At 39.6% G+C, this 24,345-nt stretch overlaps 1 protein-coding gene across 3 annotated transcripts in view; it reads left to right on the plus strand.

Annotated features, from left to right (window-relative positions):
• The first annotated feature begins 712 nt into the window (after positions 1 to 712).
• The window catches only part of phf14 (PHD finger protein 14), a 143,526-nt gene continuing 119,893 nt past the window's right edge, over positions 713 to 24,345 (plus strand). For all 3 annotated transcript variants that reach the window (XM_056398743.1, XM_056398744.1, XM_056398745.1), the window contains exons 1-4: positions 713 to 803; positions 8,752 to 8,862; positions 14,047 to 14,777; positions 18,829 to 18,961. In XM_056398743.1, coding sequence (XP_056254718.1) covers position 803; positions 8,752 to 8,862; positions 14,047 to 14,777; positions 18,829 to 18,961 — 976 coding nt within the window. In that variant the 5' untranslated portion in view covers positions 713 to 802. The remainder of the gene's footprint in view (positions 804 to 8,751; positions 8,863 to 14,046; positions 14,778 to 18,828; positions 18,962 to 24,345) is intronic.

Below are 24,345 nucleotides of genomic sequence, written 5' to 3' on the forward strand. Positions count from 1 at the left end.
GGTGAGAAAAAGACAAGTACCAAAGGAAGACAGACTGGTCGGTTAGGGTTTCATCATCAGTAGAAGAAAAGAATCACACTCTCATCTGTGGTTATTGGAGTATCTCAGTTATAATTTCTTTCTCATCAGTTTTAGGATACTTTGGGATGATGTGTCAGTCAGCGCTCCAATAAAATTTCACACACTTGGGAATCTCTGACAATGAGCAGTGGAGCTGCTCTGGAGGCTTGTGGTGGATTAACACCAATCACCTTACTGAGAAACTTAATGTTACTTTTTGCCTTTAATTTGTCAATTGTTGGTTTTCAATGTGTGGAACACCAATACCACACTCAAGTACAGTTAAGAGATGTTCTTACAATTTATGAGCTCTTTGGTGAGCTAAAAAAAGTTTTTGTCTAATCTTTTTTTCATTGTCAGCAATGATGTGAGGTGTAATTGGTGTTAGAAGCAGGTGGTGACACTGTTTAGAGGTAAGCTCTCAGTTCACAGTCTTTCTAAATTCTGATGCTGTACACAAATACAGAGGAATATGTATACACCAATGCAGTTTTACATTTATAAAAGAAGTACCTAAACATAAATATAAAACCATGCAAAACATCTTTATTTGTATATATTTACTACTCCTTTTTCCATTTATTTATATATTTAATGTAGCTATCCTGTCGCTTCAGCCTTAACTGTCCCCATGGCAACAACATCCTGTCGCCTGGACGTCACTGGTGTGTTTTCCATTGTCCACATAACATGCTGCTATTAGGAGACCTGCTTCGTTCCTTGTTGTAAAACCAAACCACAGAGTGAGTGCTGCTTTCACCACTGCAATGTTCCTCTAATATTCAGCACGATGTTGTTACGTTAGATTTGTCGGTGCACCGATTAAACTCCATAATTTCCTATCTCGAACTGCTGCTAACTAGCAGCTAGCCGTATAAGCTAGCCCTGCTATGCTTTGTGACTAGCATTTGTTTTTGCTAATAATGCTAATACTTATTTGTTGTACGTGCAGCTTGGCACGTTTGGGCTGTTATTGACACTCTAACAGGAATCTTACCTTTTAATGCAATTCAAAGACTTATATTTGTGTGACGCAGACTTAACAATGCTGTAATTTGAAGGGAAGGACAACAGCTAATACTAGCCACAATTAGCTAGTTTGCTTGCTAGATAAGAATGTGAGGTGGTAACGCGACTGCAGCAAATGTGATGTTGTTTGACGGTGACGGAATTGATATGTACACTCAAGCTTGTTAGGTTAAAAGAGTATGTGTGGTTAACTATTGGTGAAAAGGGCAATACTTTCCTACCAGCATTGTAACATTAGCAGCGTTTTGATAGCTGCAGAAGCGCAGCGGTGCTCTTTGTTTGCTAACAGTTTGCTAATGTTAAACGCAGCGTGAGGGGTATCCAAGTATCTCATTATTGTCCCAGTTTCAGCATAGGAGAAGCTGTTGGGCTACATCCGATTAAACATGTGGTTTACCTTTTTGTTGCTGGCGTTTAACTGGGTCATAGTGGTCTGTGTAAAGGTCCAGAGTCTTACTCGGCAGAGCAGTAGTTACCAGAGTTGGGACTGCTAGTGTTTGGTTATAAAAGAAAATCGTTCAAGTGACAGTCTATTTTATAATCCACACACAAGTTTCACCAATTTTCCTGCTACTGAAGATGCTGTGTACCATTTAGGTTACAGCAAGATTTTTGACTACAAAGTAACTTAGTTCACAGTAATGTTGAACTTAAATACTAAGAGAATGAGATGCAGAGATCAAAATATGGCTGATGCAATTCCATGCTTTTTCTGTGTAATATGTGGAGTTTCCGTGGTGCCTGTAAATATGCCACTGCTCCTCTACTGGCATCTAACACATAAACAATACAGTATGTTACTCATGTTCCACTGGCACCTACTACTTCACACTGACATACATGTTTGTTGGTTAGTATGGTATTTCACTCCTGTGGGCCACTTATACTTCTCCAGCATCATACAGATGGTATGTCGCTCTTGTTTCAAAGTCATATACCAGTTGTTTGTGTTTTGTCGCTATTTTGTCGCTTTTCACCTTGCATATTGCACTGAAACAAGAAAGTGCCATTTGTGCTCCAATGACAGTTGCTACTTCTAACCAGCAAATGATGTGTAAAACTTGTACCTTACTTGCGGAGCTCCAGTTGTTGCTACTGTGAGGGACACTATATTTTTGTGGTGGCTAAGCTAGTGGGCGTAGCTGTATCTATAGCTACATGTATGCAAGCCATACATTATCCCTGTATAGTTGTAAAGCAGGCTTAGTCTCCTGGAAAATTTGACTGTTGTTGTTGCCAATGTACCAGTGGGCATTATGTCAAAACATCCAAGTTATTTTTCTTCACATTTAAGGAGTAACACACTATACCAGCTTGTATGCTACTAAGAATGGGTTTATGCCACAAGGGGTGGTACATATGTGTCAGTAGAACATGAGTAACATGCTGTATTTATGTGCCATATGTCAGTAGAAAAGCAGGGGCATACCACTAAGTGGTGTGGACATGTGCGACTAAAGCAAGAGTGACACTCTCCATTGGTGTATGCACATGGAAAGTGACATGTGTTAGTGGAACACAGCAGTGGCATACCATAATCAGAAGTGCATATCACAGAATGTATTGTATGTCAGTGAGAATGGTTATGGTGAGTAGTAGGGCTGGGCGATATAGAAAAAAATCTTGTCACGATAATGTGTTTCATATCAGTCTGTCAATATACAATCACTATTTCTGTCAAGCTTAAAGGTTCCTTTTTAGTCCTAAGTGAGATGTGAAGATATCATAGGGATTAATTTTGGTTTAAATATATATTTTTTCTGTCAGAAGTTGAACATGACAAATATACTATCAACCATTATACTATCTCAAATAAAGAAAATAGGTATATATTATAAACCAAAATCTTAACTCTGACCATAAAAAGCTTGGTCTGGGACTGTAAAGTCTTGCATTGTGCGTGCTCAAGAGGATGGCATTGCCTCAGATGGTAAAAAAGATTAGTGGGATTAACTGTCTTTGTGGGAACTTACTTTCGACACAATTTGCAGTGCACACTGCTCTGCTTCTTATCGAACTTTAATTAGCCAAAGTATCTCCACACTACTCAATTCCTCTGACCATTCTTTTCAATGATGTCCTCGTCTTTTGAGCCTTGGACTGTCTGTTGGGGTGTCTTGTTTGGTAACGCTGTTGCTTGAGTTTTTGTTAACATTTTCTGCCGTCATTTTCTCTTTTATCTCTCTCCACTCCTGATGTACTGGTGGGCATGGCTGTAGTAGCCCAAACGTTGGCACTATTCTCATTATCATTGGCGGTTCGTGTTGTCTGTCAAAACATGGATGAATGAGTTCTATTGACGTTGTATCGACCATGTCGTATATTTTTATTGAGGAAAAATTATCTCGCAATAATTATCTTTATCGTTTTATCGCCCAGCCCTAGCAGGTAGTAGGTTCCACTAGGTTCTAATGTCAATGAGTGGATGTCTTCCTCTTTCAAAATTAATTGATGTGAAATGTTTGTTACATTAACAGCAGGGCCTTTGCCACTAGGTTTATTGACTTTTCAGACCTCTTCAGACTTTTTCAAAAATGCACCTAGCAACTTTTTGGACAAACAGTAGCTTCTTTCTGTGGAAGAGTGGTCAGGCTGTCCCTCTGCAGTCGTGTTAGTTTTGTCAGCTATTATTAGTTTTAACCTTAGTCTTAGTCCTGAGATAAAAAGTCCATTTTAGTTATAGTCACATTTAGGCAAAGCAAGGCAAGTTTATTTGTATAGCACATTTCAACAAGGCAATTCAAAGTGCTTTACATAGAGCATAAAAGGCATCAAGACAGAATATAAAAGCAGCACAAGTAAAAAGACATTTAAATACAATTAAAAGGTGTTGAATTTGCAAAGAAAAAGAAGCTAAAAAGGAATAAGTCAGATATAACAGGAGAATGAAAGTTACAGCGCAGTGTAAAATATTTACTATCAAATTTGGTTTAATAAAAGGCAGTGGAAAAGTCTTCAGCTGTGAAATAAAAGACCTGAGAGTTGCAACAGGCCTGCAGTTTTCTGGGAGTTTGTTCCAGATATGTGGAGCATAAAAACTGAACGCTGCTTCCCTATGTTTAGTTTTTACTCTGGGGACACAAAGCAGACCTGTCCCAGATGACCTGAGAGGTCTAGAGGGTTCATAACGTAGCATCAGATCAGAAATGTAATATTTCCCTAAACCATTTAGTGCTTTATAAACCAACAGCAGTATTTTAAAATCAATTCTTTGACGGACAGGAAGCCAGTGTAAAGATGTGATAACTGTAGTTATATGATCCACTTTCTTGGTCTTAGTGAAGACTCAAGCAGCAGTGTTCTGGAACAGCTGCAGCTGTCTGATAAATGCATGGACCAGTTTTTCCAAATCTTGCTGAGATTGCTGATTAAAGTCCTTTAATTCTTGATATATTCTTAAGGTGATAGTAGGCTGACTTTGTAATTGTCTTAATGTGGCTGTTCAAATTCAGGTCTGAGTCCATGACTACACCAAGATTTCTGGCTTGGTTTGTAGTTTTTAACATTATTGATTGAAGCTGACTACTGACTTTTAATCGTTCTTCCTTGGCTCCAAAAACAATTATTTCAGTTTTGTCTTTGTTGAATTGAAGAGAATTCTGTCACATCCAATAATTGATTTGTTAGATGTACTTACTCAGTGCTTGTATTGGACCATAGTCCCCTGGTGATATGGTTATGTAAATTTGTGTGTCATTTTCATAACTGTGTATTTTTGTTGTTTTCCATAATCTGAGTTAGTGGGAGCATGTAGATGTTGAACAGAAGAGGCCCCAGAATGGAGCCTTGGGGAACTCCACATGTCATATTTGTCCACTCAGATGTTTAATTACCTATAGACACAAAGTAGTCCCTGTCCTTTAAGTAGGATTCAAACCAGTTCAGTACTGTGCCAGAAAGTCCCACCCAGTTTTCCAGTGGGCAGCACTGATATCCAGTAGTACTAATACTGTAATTCTGCCACTGTCAGTGTTTAATTATGTCACCGAAGACCTTAACAAGAGCATTCTCAGTGCTGTGGTGTGGTTGAAATCCTGACTGGAAGACATCAAAATGGTTGTTTAGTGCCACAAAGTTGTTCAGCTATTGAAAAACAGCTTTTTCTATGATTTTACTTAAAAACGGAAGGTTTGATATAGGCCTATAGTTGTTCATTAGTGAAGTGTCTAGATTGTTCTTGTTTAAGAGTGGCTTAATGATGGCAGTTTCGACACTCTCTTTTTTCCATTCTGACCAGTGTGGCATTTCTCCATGGAGATCTTTTCTTACCAGAGACAACCTTCACCTTAGTGGGTGCAATGGCATCAATAACATTTGTAATGGTAGAACTGAAATTATCTACAAGCTCATTGACTGAGACCCATGAGAGGAAGGTGTGGAAGAGAGCCTGAATAAATATTTCACTGGTGTTTTCAGTGATATACCGTTTTGTGATTACTTCTGTTTGAACATTTGTTCGCACAGAGATAGTACTCTCAAAGAAAACACAGGAATGATCAGAGAGAGCAACATCAGTCACCACAACCTTAGAAATGTTCAGACCCTCAGAGATGATTAAATCCAGTGTGTGCCCCTTGTTGTGTGTGTGCTCTGTCACATGCTGATACAGTCCATAGTTATCAAGAACATAATACAGTTCTTTAGTCCCTCTGTCCAGGGGGTTGTCAACATGGATGTTAAAATCACCAACAATAACTACACAGTCGGAGTTGATACAGATTATAGACAGCAGTTCAGCAAAGTCATCAAAAAACGGTAGCACAGTATTTAGGTAACCTGTAGATATTAAGAAATATAGCTTGTGAAGAGGAATTCAACTTAAGAGCCACATGTTCAAAAGAATCAAAGTTTCCATAAGACATTAGTTTGCATTGGAGGGAATCATTAAACAAAATGGCAACTCCACCTACTTTCTTATGCACTCTAGCTTCACTCCTAAAAATTAAGTTTGGAAGGGTTGACTCGAAAAGAACAGCTGCACTGTTATCTTGGTCTAACCAAGTTTCAGTTGAAAACATAAAATCAAGGTTGTGCTTGATGGTAATATCACTGACTAAAAATGTTTTTCCTGACAATGACCTGACATTTAATAAAGCTAAATTTAATGTGTTAAAATATTATCTAAGCAATTTTTTGGGACAAGCTGTGGCTGACGAGGAATGGATGCTAAGTTTGATAAATTTGCAGAACTGTTTGAGTGCTTCCTGTTTCATTTGTAACTGTGACGAATGTGTCGAAACTGGCCGAGGACTTAAAGCCATTGGTGGAGGTGGACGACAAGGGAGGTTTAGGGAAGAGAAAATGTGAGTAGGGCAGGGTGTAAGTTTGGTCCCTGCAGTGACCGGCTCTTTCATCTGGTCAATGAACTCCAAGAAGGGGGAGGAGGTGGAAAGGGTGATTGGAGAGGAAAGTGACCTGGATAAGGTGAATGGGGGGGTGAAAGGGGTGAATCCTCAAAGGTGGAAGTTGGTGAGGGGGGTGGAGACTCCTCCTCTCGACACTGATGACACTGAGTCATGTTTAAAGCTCTCTTCAGGCGGGGGCCGAGGTGGCTCTTTCTAGGTTTCTGCCGCGATTTGTTATGTCTTCTTCTTGTTTTGACTCCTCGTCTCTTGTCCCTGGCAGAGGGAACTGATGGGTGACACAGGAAGTAAAATAAGTTAGAAAATGAACAATTTTACTCCTGCCTTAAAAAGATGTCTGCGGTCCCAGAAAAAGTTGAAATTGTCAATAAAGTGCAGTGTATGGACAATACATGCAGCTGAGAGCCATGTGTTCACTGGCAACAATCTGCTGAATCTTTCAACTCCTTTTCTGACTGGTGGTAGAGGGCCATTGATAAACACCTCAGCATTCAGAGAGCTGACTGTGTTCAACAGATCAATAAAGTCTAGTTTCAGCAATTCAGACATCATTGGTCCCTATGTGCAGTATGAGGTTTTTCACGTTTCGATGTGCATCCATGATATGCAGGATTCTTTCAGACATGTCAGAGACCATGTCCTTAGGAAAGCAGAGTATTTTGGTGTTTTTACTGCACATGCTTCTTAAATCTTTTATAACACAGTCACCCAAAATCAGAGTTTGAAGCCCAGGCATTAGCTTTCCCTTTAGCCTTTTACTTTCTGATTTACTCTCAGTCCGTACCCTGCTATGTGAAGGGTCATCAGACGGAGATCTAGGGTCCTGCAGCAGTGGAAACAATCGGTTCTCCAGTTGCACTCTCAGTTGTTGGGGGAAGTTTGTTGTTAGTTCTCCCTTTCGTAGCTGTCAATGGCTGTGTCCTACTAAGAACAGGGGTTGAAGAGGCGCTCTGCCTGAATGATAATGCAGGCCAGCCAGTTGTGTGACAAATCTCAGAGCGCTGGGCTCAGCCTGTTACTCGTCCTCCCATTTTCCCGGGGAAATTATTTACTCTTAGGCTTTGCTCCAAGAGAGTTCCAGGGGGGACTACCAGTCATAGATTTATTATCCGGTTCACAGCCCTCCTGTTTCTTGTTAGTGTTGGTGGTGCTAATTAGCTGTAGCATGCTCTTCTCCACTGTTTTGACTCCATGGTAATGTGGCGTCATTCCCACATAGTCCATTCACTTCTAACCTGTGAATTTTGGTTTCCAGCACTGCAATCTTCAGTAGAAGTTTGTGTTAGTCGTTCGTGGAGAAGGGAGGCATCTTGCTGCTAATTAGCTTTAGCTAAGTGCCACGTTTCCAGTCACTGCATTACAGTCTTGTGCTGCTGGTAGGCCTCACTCACGTAGTACTGAGGAGGTCATAAAAATGTTGAAATATAGAAAAATAGCCTACTATATCTACAAAAAATTTGTTCCAGTGTTTATAAGTATCCAGGAGCCACTGTTTATAGTTTATCGCAGAAGAAAAACAAGAATATCGGTAGAAAAAATGCAAGCGGAGGCGAGAGCAAGCAGAAAAGTGTCTGCACTGAGATCAAGTAGATAGCGTTTTCAGCGTATTCAAAGATTTAGTCAATCTTTGTATTTTTAGAGTGAAAACTCTAAAACTGCACATTTTAGTCTCATCTTAGTCAAAGAAAAACAAACATTTTAGTCTAGTTTTAGTTGACGAAAACACTTTGTTTCTGAGTGATAATTTCTCAGGTTATATATAATAACAGCACGTGATGTCTTTTAATTAAAATAATAAAATCAATAGTCTTGATGGTTCGTGTTTCAGTCACTATTTCATTTTTTTTTTGTCACGACAACAGAAACAGAAAAAACATGTCAATGAGAACAGCTTTATTGTGAATTCAGCTGTATTAAAATTCTGTATATGTGAGCACAGAGAGGAGAGAAGAGAACAGATAAAGAGCTGAAACCAGCTGATACTAGACTGAAATCAGCTGACACTAGACTGAAACCAGCTGACACTAGACTGAAACCAGCTGATACTAGACTGAAACCAGCTGATACTAGACTGAAACCAGCTGACACTAGACTGAAACCAGCTGATACTAGACTGAAACCAGCTGATACTAGACTGAAACCAGCTGATACTAGACTGAAACCAGTTCACTAGATAGGCCAAAAAAAAAAAAGCCTTAAAAAAAAAAGGCCTTTTTTTAATAGTTTTGTACTGCACTGCAAAATCCAAATGTGTTATTTTGTTGAAAAAACTTTGTTTTCTCTAATTCTCTTTTGTTAGTGGACCGCAGTCTGAAGCGCCGGCAGGTGAAGCCACTTGCTGCCTCTCTCTTAGATGCCTTGGATTATGACAGCTCAGATGATAGTGACTTTGAAGTGGGAGATGCCTCAGGTAAGGATGGTCTAACTGCCATAAAGTAAGGCAAATTTTACATCCTGTCACAAACTGACTCAATGAATGTGACAATAAGATCACACAAGGTTACAGAATAAAACAAGCAATTTATTATAACTAAAACGTAGGACAAATAAGCAATGAGGTGTGGAAATCAGCAAGTTTAGCTATGAAAGCAGTGCATGTATGAGTGGTACAAGTGCTGTGGTGGTGGTGTATGTGCAAAAGCAAAACAAATGGATGTCAACAGATTGAAGGGAGAAGACAAGTGAGCACATGGGCCAGCTTTTATACTCTATCAGCTGGTCACTCTCCCATGCCAATCAATTGCCTGCCAGTGTGGGCAAGGACAACCCGTAAGACAATGGGAGGGGCATCACGCATCCTAATTAAATGCACTGAAGTTATTGTGTACAACGCACCTGCAGTGTTTCCCACACATGTAGGTTAATGCCTTGAAGTGGTAGTGCTTGTTTTTTTTAAGTGGAAGTGCTAGTTGTAGTTTCCTCTATGCTGCTCACAAAAACAAAAAATGATATACACATATTATATACAGTAAATGAGTGAATAAATAGGTCATAAAAATAAAACTATTTTTCATGGTTGAGTTTGATGTTACAACCCTGTGTCAAATGATAAATAAATGAAACTTGTGACCTTTTTACTTATGTAATATACACCTTATATTTATATGGTATATATTTTGCATTTTACTCCTTACTATTTCCACCTGTAAGACTCCTACACATGATACTTCAGCATAACTGCCATTGACAATTGTTTTGGTTGTTAGTGTATGACAGCAACAACCAGTCGAATGAGATGTGACACTGGATGTGTGCCAGTCGTTTGGACACTTCTCTATATCGACACCCTCTTAAAATAATGGCCTAAGTCATTTTTTCAGGTTTTTCAGGAAACACAAAAAACTCAACAAAATATTGAATATATAACATTTATTAATGATTTCACTCAAAAAGGTCATTACAATAGATGACTGTTGACATGCTAATAACAGTGTATGCCAATTATGTAACACAAGAGCAATAAATGACTTAGGCAAATTTTTGAACATGCCTTTGTGACTTAGGCAAAAATACCCTTTAACTCTGGCAACAATAAAGCTCAACTAACAAAGCAACTAAGAATTATGCTGAGGAGGCATGCACATCTCCTCACTCCTCCCTCTAGCCCCACTTTTCTGGATTCTCTACTGATGCCTATTAATGTGGCAAATTGTCAAAGAAGTGATGACACTCCACTGGCATCACATGTTTCATTGACTGGAGGTCCTGGAACTTTCTCTCCTTAATTGGCAGAGCACACGGAAACATTCTTATCCATGATATTGGTTCATTTGGCATCGCTACCCTCTGTGGCAATGCTTCCCACGCAGAGTCCTCTGAAAAGGACAGCTTGAACTGGATCATGCCTTCACTGCTGAACTGAAGAGCCCGCAACTCATGCACAGTTGGATCTCCAGCTCTTTTGCCTGGTCTGATGCTACTGAAGTAAGATCCACTCATTTTCAGAAACGCATCATGCTTGAGCACCTTCACATGGTAAGGTGATGGCTTGATTCTTGCAGTCTGAAGTATGACGACGTAGTCTCTCGGGGTGAAGATATCTGCAACTATTTTGCGTTCAATGGTACTATGCATGCTATCACACTCCATTTGTGTGTGCCCTGCAACAAGGTATTTCTGTGTTATTAGTACCCCATATTTCCTTGCAAGCTCAGAGAATGCATTTGACACACACACATTGCGGTTCTGATAACCACAGCCATCACTCCACACGATGATCTCCTTGAGTTCTGGATGGTTTTGGATCACACCTTCAAAATGGCAGTATTGAAGGTGGGCAAATACCTGACTACTCAGGGTGCCCTCCGTTTCATCCCAAATGTAGCAGTACCCTTCCTTTGATCTCAGGTTGAAGAAGGTAAAGTTATGGACCTGCAGTTTTGTTTTGTAATATAGGCTGCTGGCTTGAGTTCTTGGACACAGCAGCACAGCTTGCAAGTCCATTGACCAAACCGACTTCTCATCATTTGCAGAATCCTTGTCACGGGACTTCTCTTGCCTCGCTTCATCTTTCTGGATGATATGTGCATCATATTCAGCCTTACTTATATTTCTGTGCTTGAATGAAACACAAACATCACACTGATCTTTTCGTGGAATGAATACAGAATAGTTCTCTTCATGGAACACATCTGTAAAATGTCGTATCTCAACGGCCCTCAATCCAGCAGTTGCAGCTGCCTGTTGATATTCCCGATGTAGTTGGGAGATGGTTGTGCCTGGGTGAAGGAACTTCTTGTCTTTGTAGGTGTTTGTGCTTCTGCAGTAGTGTGAATCAACAGTAGGTAGGTCCCTCAACCAGTCTTTAAGGAAATCCTTGACTTCAGGTTCAAGCTTTGCATGCTTGCCACTTTTAGGTCCACTTTTAGATGCCACTTCTTTGTCATGGTCAGTTGTGTCTTTGTTCAGCCAGTGTGTAATGGTTCTTTCAGGGAGACCAAGTGTAGAGGAAAAAAGTGATTTGCACACTTTGAGACTCGTTCCATCCTGAAGCTTCAGTTGGAAGGACAATGAGAACTTGCGTCGGGATCCCTCAGCAACTTTCTTTTGCTTGATGTCAACCTTTTTGGCTAAAGTGGTGACATATAACCGACGTTCTTCCCAGGTCTTCATTGCCCATAACTTCTGAAATATCCACTGCCTCTGCTCTTCTGTAATTACTTGGCAGCCACGAGTTGAGACGCGCTGACAGAACTTGGAGATGCAGGGAGGACCCATAGTCTTTGCATTTATCTCTTTTCCACCTTTGCCCTTGTATGACATTCCTTTCAGACGTTTTTCCTTGGATTCATTTTGCTTCCATGTTCCTGTACTGAGGCATTTGTTTCTTTTCCTTTTGCCCATATTGTCTAAAACTTCCTCCTCATCCTGCTGTTCTGGAGTAGTTGAAACCATGGTTAGGCTATCTTCATGTTCAGGGGCAGAGGACTCATCACAAGGTGGGGTATAGTCTGGATCGATGACGACATCATCACCATTATCAACATCACTGTCATCGTCATAAATGTCCTCTTCAAGGTGTGTCAGCTTGACATCTTCAACAACTTTATCAGGAGTGTTTAAGGTATTGTCTGCACCTTCAGTAACAGAGTCTTGGTCTGTAATATGCTGCTCCATCTCTTCAACAGCAGTCTCATCAGTTTCAGTAAATGAGGCCTAATTAGTGTCAGCTTTGTCAAGTGCATCTCCTACCAAAAAGATGTAGTTACTTTGCTGACAAAAAAGCTGACTAAAAGACTGAATTTAAATACTAAATAACTGTAATATTTAAAGCGTAGCCTAAATTGTAGTAATCCTCATCACTTACAAGTAGGGGATGAGCCCTGAATGATCGAAATAAAGTCAGTGGCTGAGTAGCGTTTCATTTTTTTTGAAGCAGTCGCCATTTTGAAAAGCTTGTAAAATTGCCTAAATCACATTGTCTTTTGACTTAGGCAAAAATAATATGGCCTAAGTCACACTTTTGACATAGGCCATTATACAACAGGGGTAGAATTGCATGTTCCCCTCAACTGAGGATTCAGGCGATTTTACCAGAGGTGGCCAGCATCATGAGGGGGTGATTTAGGCAAAAAAAACATTTTTGTCAAAAAATGACTTAGGCCATTATTTTAGGAAGGTGACGATATACAACTTGTGTAGTGACTGTCCAGTCAGAGCTAACATAGATAAATAAGAGATAACATATTCCTTTATTAGTCCCACACTGGAGAAATTTTGCAGTGCTACAGCAGCAAAGTGGACAGTACAAGAAAGAAAAACTGCAAAATGCCAGTAAGAAATAATTAGAAAGATATATAATAGATAATAATAATAATTGAATTAACTTAATGTTACACTTGTGAATTGAGACATAAAACTCACTGTCATATTTTATTCATCACCAACAGCCGTACTATCAAAGACCATAAAGGGATAGTTCGGGTTTTTGACGTGGGGTTGTGTGAGGTAGTCATATATAGTTAGTACATTACCTGCAGTAGATTTTAATCAGTGCGCTCCCAGTTAGGAAAGCTGACCGGGAGCATCCAGCAGAGTGGTAGAGTGGCAGCGCCATGCTCATGTAGAATATTTTCAGTAATTTATCCTCCCGTGAAACAGCACTATTCTTTGGCACTGTAGTAGGAGTGCACTGTATTACGTCGCTTTCTGATTCCCTCGGTTGACCTGCAACTGTATAATATACAGTTTAATACAGAAGTGCACTGTATAATACAGTGCACTTCGTAGGTGTGCTTGTGCGTAGGAATATGGCAGTTCAGTGGGTGAAAACGTGTCAAGTGAAAACAAGTGTCTAAATAAGTTTTTTTCTGGTGGCCCTGTGCACACCAACACATAGCTCTGCCATTCTGTTGGTGCTCCCAATCGGCTTTCCTAACTGGGAGCGTGCTCATAGGAGCTGACAGAGTTGAGCTGCCCTGCCTCTCACTGTCTAGCATTGTGCTGCACTTTTTTTTTTTTACATCTCCTGTCTTTACATCCCAGTCATTTGTGTGGTTGGTCATTTTGAGACAAGACTTGGTTTGTTAAGTTTACAGCCTGCAGTGCTGTTGAGTCTGCATTACTCTGTGTACAATAACACAGTTGAAAAAAAAGTGCAGCAAGTAGACTGATGAGGTGAGTCGGTTTGGCGTCTCCTCGACTGATGCACTGATACATCAACTTTCAACTTTTAGGAGCCAATGGAAAGCGCATCCAATGGAAACTTCAGGTTATTTATCCCATAACCACTGTTATGTTAAGAGGATAATACTGAGAGAGTGTTCCGCACCGAAAAACACATTTTTGACAGACAACTGTGCTTGGCTGTTGGAATTAAAAAAAAAAAAAACAATTTTAAGTGCCTGTCCACACCAATGTTAGAGCACCAAGTTGGGGGAGAGTATACCTACAGAAAAATAGATCAAATTCAAATCTCCTCTTTGTTATTACACTTTTGAGCAACTAAGTACATAAGTCAAAACAAACGCCATGGAGATGTATAGTGATTTCCTTTTCTTTTAACAAAGTTCCCTCAGATGCTGGAGCACCAACCAAGCCTTTTAGAATGACCTGAATGCTCTTTTGATTAAGTTATTGTTTTGTGCTCTGATAGGCTCAGATGGCACAGGAAATGGCAGTGATGAAGAAGCGTCTAAAGCGAGCGCTGCTGGTTCAGAAAGTGACTCGGACAACGGTGGTTCTGCAGACGATGGTATAGATGAAGAGGAGGCCAAAGAACTGGCGGCTGAGGACAACTTAACCGAAGATGAAGAGAAGACCAATAAGCAGCCTTCCTCAGACAGCTCGACCAAAGACACCCCGGCTGTCACCCCACTAAAAGGCCGACGTAAGAGCAGGAAAACATCAGAGCCTGAGCCCGCTCCAGCTGCTGATACTGCCTCCACTACCGGGTCTGGCAGTGTGAACACTGAAGAGAGTCAGGCCGAGCCCAAGAAATGGAATTTCCGCAGGAACCGTCCCTTGCTGGACTTCACCACGATGGAGGAGCTGAATGAGATGGACGACTATGACAGTGAAGACGATAACGACTGGAGACCCACAGCAGGGAAGAAGAAAGGCAAAGCAGCTGCCCAGAAAGGAGGCACTGAGGAAGAGGAAGGTGGCAGCGCTAGTGACGACGACGATGATGACGATGACGATAATGATGATGATGATGACGACGATGATGAGGATGATGACAAGGAAGATGGTGATGACAACAACAACAACAGTAGCAGTGATAGTGACAAAGAAGTGAAGAAGCCCATGAAGAAGCCTAAGAGCACTAGTACTTTTGATGAAGAGCTCACTAATGACAGCATGTCACAGGGAAAAGGCAATGAGGTGAGTACAACTTCATTCTCACAGGTTCAGACTGATGGCCTCACAGATGTTTAATAAAGTAAGATTATTGGTTAAGCCAGCGATTGTGATTTACTCCAAAGCAGATTTAAAGCTGCACTTCTCAGTATTTTTTTTATAAGAACAGGTCAAACTGACTGTATGTAATGTGTTAGGTGACAAACTCACAGAGAATTATCACTCAACTCTGCTCTAAAAGAAGCTTCTTTAGCCTCTTTTAGCCCATGGTTTTGATTTGATCGCTGGCACTCAACTCTCATCAGCCTCATTTTCTCTGTCCTCGTTTTTTTCAGATTTTTTTGATTACTTTCATTAAAGGTGATAAATATATTTATTACATGGGTTGTTGCCTCTTAGTGAAAGTAGCCGTTTACTATTTGCTCTCATTTTAGATGTCAAGAAAACAATGAAACAGCAATTTAGTAGTCAGACTAATAGAAGTAAAAGCTGTTTAGACAACAAATCTGAAGGTATTTCAAAATACACGTGTACATTCATGTTTACACAAATATCAGCACTTCACATTACTCACACTGGACTTCCCAAAATGATTCAGATTCAGTTCAGTGACACCACTTAATTTCATTTCATTTCATTTCACATAAATCAGGAATAAAAATAGAATACAAAATATACAACTACGATAATAGCAATGGGTGAAAATGGGATACCCCAATAAGCTTGTGAGCTTGTGAGTATGCACAAAATACAATTTAAGCCCCAAAAACACCTAAATCCTAATACCTAAAACTCTAAAAAGAATAACTTAAATGGTCCAAAACATCTATCCCATCAGTCCATATATCAATTTAATAGGTGAGATACACAATCATAAATAAATGGTAGATAAAAAATAACAGCAAAACTAATAATAAAAATAGTAGCTCAGTAGAGTAACAAGTTTTGAAGACCCCTTCCTTTTAGTGTACACAAATTAAAAGGAAAAAAAAAATTGACAGTGTAATCAAGCTCATTCACACCTGTGGACCTTTTGCATTTAAGTTTGTTTCTTTCCCTCTATAAAATGCTTTTTTCTGGTCTTGTATGTCTTTGAAGATATTACATATTTGGACAATTTTTTGGTCAACTCTTGACTTCTGTTGGAAAGAAAAACAATGAAGTTTGTCTTGCTTATATTTAATGATAGCTTATTGCATTCAAACCATGTATCCAACTTAACCAGTTCCACATCTAGGTTATTTTGTAGTGCAGATAAATCTTTGTGTGATAAAATAAAGTATCTATCTATCCATCAATCCATCCATCCATCCATGCATCCATCCATACATACATAACAATAAATTTGTGTTACCCGCGAATACAACTTTATGTATAATGCTGGAGGTCACATATTCATTTATATACAGAATAAAAAGGAGCGGCCCTAAAATGGATCCAAGAGGAACTCCATTTTTTATTTTTTTACGGATTAATTATCGTTTATGCATACATATTGCTTCCTGTCATATATATATATATATATATATATATATATATATATATATATATATATATATATATATAGCTTCTGAACCAACTGAGCACTGTACCTCTGACACCATAATGTTGTAATTTGCTCAGAAGGATTTCAAAGTCAATGGTGTCAAATGCTTTTGATAAGTCAAGAAAAATTCCAATGCCACAGTCGCCTTTATCAATGGCATCATTGATTTTTTTCGATGAGATCGAGAATTGCCATACAAGTGGTGCTCTTTTTTCTGAAGCTATCCTGTGAAGGAGTAAGAATATTGGATTTATCTATGTATTCACTGAGTTTACTATATACAGTCATGCTGGAACAGAAAAGGGCCTTACCCAAAATGTTCCCACAAAGTTGGAAGCATAGAATTGTCCAAAATGTCTTGGTAAGCTGAAGCATTAAGATTTCCCTTCACTGGAACTAAGGGGCCTAGGCCAACCCCTGAAAAACAACCCCATAGCATTATCCCTCCTCCACCAAACTTTACAGTTGGCACAATGCAGTCAAGCAGGTAATGTTCTCCTGGCATTCGCCAAACCCGTCCCTCAGACTGCCAGATAGAGAAGCGTTATTCGTCACTCCACAGAACACGTTTCCACTGCCCCCGAGTCCAATGGCGGCGTGCGTTGCACCACTGCATCTGATGCTTGGCATTGTGCTTGGTGATGTAAGGCTTGCATCCGGCCACTTGGCCATGGAAACCCATGCCATGAAGCTCCCGGCGCACAATTTTTGTGCTGATGTTAATGCCAGAGTAGGTTTGCGACTTTGAAGTTACTGAGTCAGCAGAGCATTGGCGACCTTTATGCACTATGCGCCTCAGCACTGCTTTGTAACTTTATGTGGTCTGCCACTTCGTGGCTGAGTTGCTGTGGTTCCTAAACTCTTCCACTTTGCAATAATACCCCTCACAGTTGATTGTGGAATATCTAGGAGGGAAGACATTTCACAAACTTACTTGTTGCAACTGTGGCATCCTATTACAGTACCACGCTTGAATTCACTGAGCTCTTTAGAACGACCCATTCTTTCACAAATGTTTATAAAGACAGACTGCATGGCTAGGTGCTTGATTTTATACACCTGTGGCAATGGGACTGAATGAAACACCTGAATTCAATGATTAATAGGTGTGACCCAGTACTTTTGTCCATATAATGTGTATATATATATATATATATATAACTATTTTCAAAAAGGAGCACCCACTGATTGGCTAATTTTGTTCGAGAGATTTTCACCTATGCAGATAAAATGATTGTTGAAACTATCAGCAAGGTCAACATTTTCAACATCATTGCTGGCATCCTCTAATGTGTTTCCTTTTGGTGTCAGAAGGCACGGTTCTGTGACCCCAGCTGAGGACTTAACTTAGTACCTTCCAGGTTTGCTTTTGATCACCCGTCTTCACTTGCGGATTCAAATCACATGTGTGAGCTTGTTTTTGTATTTTGTATTTGATTCTTTCTTTTAATCACTTGTATTGTTGATATAGCGTTTGTAAAGTTTATTCTTTTTGTTGATGGGTTTCAAAATGCCCTTTGCCCCCAAGGATCCTGATTGGCATCCCATTGTCTAATTAACTTTTCAGGTATGGTGTGTTGAATAGATTCAGAGTCAGAATGAAATAATTCTTATCATTTTTATTTATATAATAGTTGATCCAATTTATTCTTAGAAATGTCAAAGTCAGAGTTTGGGGTTCGATAGATGACTCCAACAATAAAGTTTTTACCATCGTTTACATTTATCTCAATGAATAGAGAATCTGACTGAGAATCTGAGATCATCTTCAATAATGAGGTCATCACAAATATTCGCACAGTGTTTTGAAACAACATATAGACACACTCCGCCCCCTGGCCAATTACATCAAACTTATGGCCTATATTGGCCAAAAGAGAAACTAATTCATCATGATGCTTATTCAGAATTCTAGTTTTAAGATGTAGCAGTGAATATGATAAGTATCATAAACTGTCAAGTAGCCAAACTTTGGATGCCTGTGAGCTTACTGGTCTTTCCCATTTAAGATACTGTAGTTGCTTGAATCTTAATGATTATAACTGACCTTTTAAAATGAATAATTATGTTCAAGCATATAAACATTTGAGTTTATACTTATTTTGACAAATTTAGGCAACTGAGACATGTTTAGACAAAGCTCTTGTGGACCAGACCTCATGCTAAAAGCTCTTTGGAAGAACTGTAACTCTAACAAGCGCTTGAGTATTGAAGTAAGTCTTCTACCGTGTCCTAGTAATGTAAACTAATAAGTATTTGGACTGCACATTGCAGCACATCTACTTTGTATGGCATTCCATAATACCAAACAACAGTGAGTCACAAAGTCACCATATATTCCAGTGAGAGGTTTAGATGGTATCTGAGTGATTCCAGGAGAATACTTCTGCTTTTGTTTTAATCCACCTAGCACAGTGTTCATGAATATTGTATATGGCATTTACTGTCAGTTACTGGATCTGTGGTCAGATCAGAGGCATAGGGTGTTGGTAAGTGGCTTTACTGTGTCTCTGTTTCCTGATTCCCCAGGATGCCTTGCTGGACCGATCCCAGACCTGGAGCACTCAGCACATCCTGATCTGCTGCGTCTGTCTGGGAGACAACAGCGAGGACGCAGACGAGATCATCCAGTGTGACAACTGTGGGGTGACTGTGCATGAAGGTAAGCTTCAGAGTTAGTCCAGTATCAGTGTGGTGACATATGTGGAGCTAGAACAGATTCATACTTAAAATCAGTCAGACAGCAGTCCGCAGTATTTGTCATGACTGCTTCATTAGGTGGTACTCTTCAGAACAACTGAAAGGATCCCACTTAAAAGTGAAATTTGACCTCAGCCAACCTTTGTGCAAGGGCATCTGTGCTATAGAGTCTTACTTTGATCTGAAGTTAGCCTATCAGACAGTACAAATTCCCAGATAAAAGTAATTTAGTACTTAATGTACTGTATTAACTGTGGCTGTACTACCACTACAAGTTAAAAGGTGATTACACAGTTGTTTTTAGTTCAAGCACAGTTTTGACGTAGTGGCAATGGTATACACTGATATTGTTTTCATGCTTTCACACATCTATCAATCTCACCACTGACCAATTTTACCCTACAAATGCCCTGCTGTGTGGAAGTGTGAAAGTAGGTTTGAACAAGCTATCTGTTTTTATTATTCACACCAACCTCTTCCGTCATTTTTTGTGTGCTGACTCAAAATGTCTTGAACACTTTCTTGTTTGTTGTTCTGGATTACTCATCTGAAGTATCTGATTCACTCATTCTGATCCAGTTTTCTTTTTTGTCCTCTAATCCTGTCCGGCTGTTGAGGATTGTATTCAGGGGCTGGCCTTTATGTGTTTGTGTTGACCAAGCCCCCTTTCCATTATTGGAGACCCGGCTTTTAATTGACTCCTGGTTTTCACTTGAGGAAATACGTTATTTTGTTTGTTTTTTTTCTTTGGTTTCTTGGGGCAGTGGCCCACCCCTAAGTGGGACCCTCTGTCCCCTAAAGGCAATGGAAGGGGAAACACTGGGGAGCATTATATTGGCACTTGAACTAGTGATTGAGATTAGCAGCTTCTTGTTTCTCTTTGTCTCTGCTCTGGTGTTTGACTGAGGGCAGACCTCAGCTCCTCCACAGACAGAGCAGATAGCAACGGAGAGAGGCCATGGAGGAAAACATGACATTGGGTGTGAAGTGAAACAATTTACTTGATTTGACAACAGCTTTTTTTTTTTTTTAAGTATAATTTTTTGGGGCTTTTGTGCCTTTATTGGACAGGATAGTAGAGAGAGACAGGAAATGGGGAGGCAGAGAGAGGGGGAATGACATGCAGCAAAGGCCGTCTGATGGGGGACTCCAACCCGGGGCCAGCTGCAGCGAGGACTGTAGCCTCTACACATGGGGCACATTGACAACAGCTTTGCTGTTACTGTCTGTGCAATAAAACCTCTACAAGCAGTAAGGAAAAGAGTTATTTATCAGAACATCCATTAAATAAGTATAAACTTGCAGAAAAAAGCGGTGTTGCGGTCTGTGTTAACCATAAAATGAGAGTTCACCACATATTAAAGTTGAGCAAGTTCATGTAGACTTTCTGGCTGAGATGGCAGCCCCCTCCAAACCAGCCCCTCCTCCCTCCACCTGCAGTGAATCCACATCAGCAGTAAGAGTGAAGATGATCTCGTCCTGAAGTTATTCTTTTTTTAAATGATTTTTTAAAAATATTTTTAGTAATAAAAAAGTATAGAGTGTTGATGAGAGCAGTAGAATTGCTAAAATCTTAACCACTCTCATCTCTAGTAAAGCTCAAAGTGCACAAAGCAAAATTTGGGGCAGCTTTTCTTAAAAATTGCGATAAATGTTGCAATGTTATTAGATGTCTTTTTTGCAATGAAACTGCAGAGAAAATAAAAATTGCGAAAAAATCTTGCTATCTGTTTTTGTATAATTCATTAAGAATCGAAGGGAACTTGTACCAGTGAGAATAAATCCAGTGCAGTGCAGGTGGTGACCCAGTTACACAGTCACAAATCTTATAGGGAAAAAGAACAAGCGATTATGCTGCTCTGCTCCGTCTTAATAACAGGTAGAGATGATCTTTATAATAACCTCATGAATATATTATGTAGATCGTTGTATTGGCATCAATAAAATCTTATCAATTCCCATCCCACATTTAACACGGATAAGACAATATCGCACAAACTAATAACTTGCATTTTGCTGATGTAGGCCACCATTACTTTAACTGGCTGAACACCTCTGAGGTGCAAGCAACACTTGTTAAGCTATCTCATACAGTCCAACTTGAACTCTTTTATGACACGCACACACACACACACACACACACACACACACACACGCACACACACACACACGCACGCACGCACGCACGCGCGCGCACACACACACACACACACACACACACACACACACACACACACACACACACACACACACACACACACACACAGTAGTGAAGCGTTGGAACAGTCCTAATCACCAATTCTCCATTGGCAGACAGCAGATATTAGGAGCATGTCTTAAATGTATCTTGTTCGTTTGGTTGGTTGATATTTTATTCCTCTGAGACATGTTTAATCTCCCTGAAAAGACATAGAAGGGAGACTGAGTGGTTTAAAATGGAGGCTTGAGAGAGAGGAGGCTGTGGCACTTGTGGCCAGTTCTTATTTTCTTCTTCAAAGACATAAATGTTTTTCCTTTTTTCTTTAGCAGGAAATATGGAACTGAATTCTAGCTGTAGGTTTGGCATTCCTTTGTATTTGTGCTCATAATGGATAGATCTGTTGTGCTAATGGAAGTTTACTCTAATAACTCAGCTATCTTTTGTTTGTTTTTTCCCTCACATTTCTACACATCTGACACATTGATACATCATTAATTATTTAAATCTCTGACATGGAATATTTCCTCCAATATATCTCAGGGTCCATTAAAAGGCACAAGTTCCCTGATATCCCAATGCAAACAAGCAAACAACAATGACAAAAAAAGAAAAGCATGTTCTCACTACTCTCTCGTGATATCTGGCCATGTAGATAGTTATGACTGAATGTCCACACCTGAAGGCAGGGAGAAAAGCCCGCAGTCACATCAGAATCTCACACACCTCATTCAGCAGGTGTGACTGAGCAGTTCCAATAAGATATCAGATACTAGGGCAAGAATATTACTGACACGGATTTGTTTTAGATTCCTTGTCCATCAACTTTACAAACTCTTTTATCCTGTGTATTAGGAGTATATTTCTTGCCCGTTATCATACTGGCTGTTGACCCATATTCCTCCCAGGTCTTAAATTGTGTACTATTAAGTATTGCACTTAAGGTGTTGCTAGCGGTAATGAATTCAGGCCTTTCCAGGCGTTTATTTTGAAGAGGGCTGGGTTGGAATTTTGATATCTAGCTATCTGATTGTGGAGAACTGCTGTGCTGAGGCAGGGTGGTTTGTCCTGCCTTTGAGAGTATGTATTTTTCTCCAATAAGCACAATTGTTGATGTGGCCATGTTTTATAAGAAATTGATTTTATTTTAGAATTTCTGGGGCAAGCATCTTTGTCCATGGACTGATATGACAGTGCTTGGGTGAACAGAGGTGAATAATATAGTATGTGTGCTGACATGGGGTGGAGCTTCGCCAATAAAAATAAGTTGTGCATAAACTGGCAACTGATGGTACACCATTATTTCAAACAAGTATTATTTATTATAAGATGTCCTTTTCTGGGACAGATATCAATTGTACAGATAACATTATTCAAGTATTAGGGTTGTGCCGATGGACGATATCGCTGATTGCTCATGCCTTTGCAATTGTCGAGATGATATTTGACTTCCCATTAATGTAGTAACTTATTATTTGTAGTATTAAATTAATACTAAATTTTAATTTGACTTCCACAGTTTAACGTATACAACCACATATAACCGGCACTTGCAACACACACTCTGATCAGCCGATTGTAATGAAGCTGCTTGTTGTGTGTAGGAGCTGCTGTGATTTAAGAGTGGAGGAGATGGACAGACAGACAGAACATATCCTTGAGTTCAGTTTCTGATCCTGCTGCTCTTTATGATGGTAAATAGAACTTCTGGAGTCAATGAGGGAGAGAGGCAGCAAAACGGGACACACTTGCTTTTTTGGTCACTTCTCTTTCTCTCTGGCTAATAGGGTAACATAATGTCCCCAGGTGTAGAACTGCTGGAACCACTGGAATGATGCTCGGCTACTTTTTTTCTCCAACTGATGAAATAAAATATCTATAGTTCAAATAATCAAGTTGATGAAAATTTTATGAGCTTTAAGATCCAGTCATCACTAAAGTGTATGTCATGTAGAGAGCTGAATATTGACATTGAGGGTGTATTGATTGATTTCCAAACATCAATCAACATCAAGTAACACTCAAGAAAACATTCCACCTTAAAAGTGTCTGGTAGCTGCCGGTAGCCTCTGAGGTGCCCAGTGAATTAAATAGTTACATCCTCTCATCACTTTTTTTTTTTTTAAGTATATTTTTTTGGGCTTTTGTACCTTTATTAGACAGGATAGTAGAGAGAGACAGGAAATGGGGAGGCAGAGAGGGGTTCTCATACAGCTAACCAAGTGGTGCCAGAAGATATTCCCATCTCAAATGGATGCAGCTTAAAGTCAGTCTCATACTCTATTCCACATAATGGTAACTGCACATTTAAAGAGATAGTCCGTCATGGACAATATGCTCCCAGTCCAATGTAAGTATCAATGAAACAATCCTTTTGGCTCATCTATCCTTACTCACTAACCAATCTGCCCTGGTAATAGTTAATCAGGAATGACTTCCACTCGCTCTAATTTTTATGGTGCAACCTCTTTTTACTACATGATCATTATCTTTGAATGCAACATAGCTGGTGTAACAACAGTAACCTGTTGAACATTACAAAGGCCAGTGTTTTTAGAGATATGGAAAGTTTTACAGTGGACATGTTGAACAAAAATATTATTCTTGCTGAAAGGAATAGTTCATTAAGCACTTGGTCAGTTGACAGAAAATTAGTCCACAATGTGTTTCAAATAATCAAATCAAATTATCGTTTCAATCATTTATCAAGTAAAAATGCCACAACAGTAGATGCCTTGCAGCTTCTCTATTTTGCGGATTTGCCGCTGTAAACTAAACTTTCCTTGCTCTGATGCTGCTGTCTGCTGTCAACTAATGATGCAGATGGTGGCATGTGCTTTGTTTTACTAAATTTGAGTAATTGACCATTATATTCTTATTAACTGACTGTGATAGTCTCTTTATTGGCCACAAATAGGTTATGAGCGCCTAAGGGGCCCATTTTATCTCTTATATCCAGAAATTAAAAGAAAAACCTGAAGAAACCTGAAAAATGAGAGAGACAGGATGACAATGTCCTCCTCCACAGGGCACAAGGTGTCACTGGAGGATTTAATGAATATGAAAACGATGTGAATCATATTCTATGGCCTTCACAGTCACCAATTCTAAACCCAGTTGAACACCATTGAAAGAATTTGATTGACGTG

The sequence above is a fragment of the Seriola aureovittata genome, chromosome 16, assembly GCF_021018895.1.
Source record: "Seriola aureovittata isolate HTS-2021-v1 ecotype China chromosome 16, ASM2101889v1, whole genome shotgun sequence".
Classification (NCBI taxonomy): Eukaryota; Metazoa; Chordata; class Actinopteri; order Carangiformes; family Carangidae; genus Seriola; species Seriola aureovittata.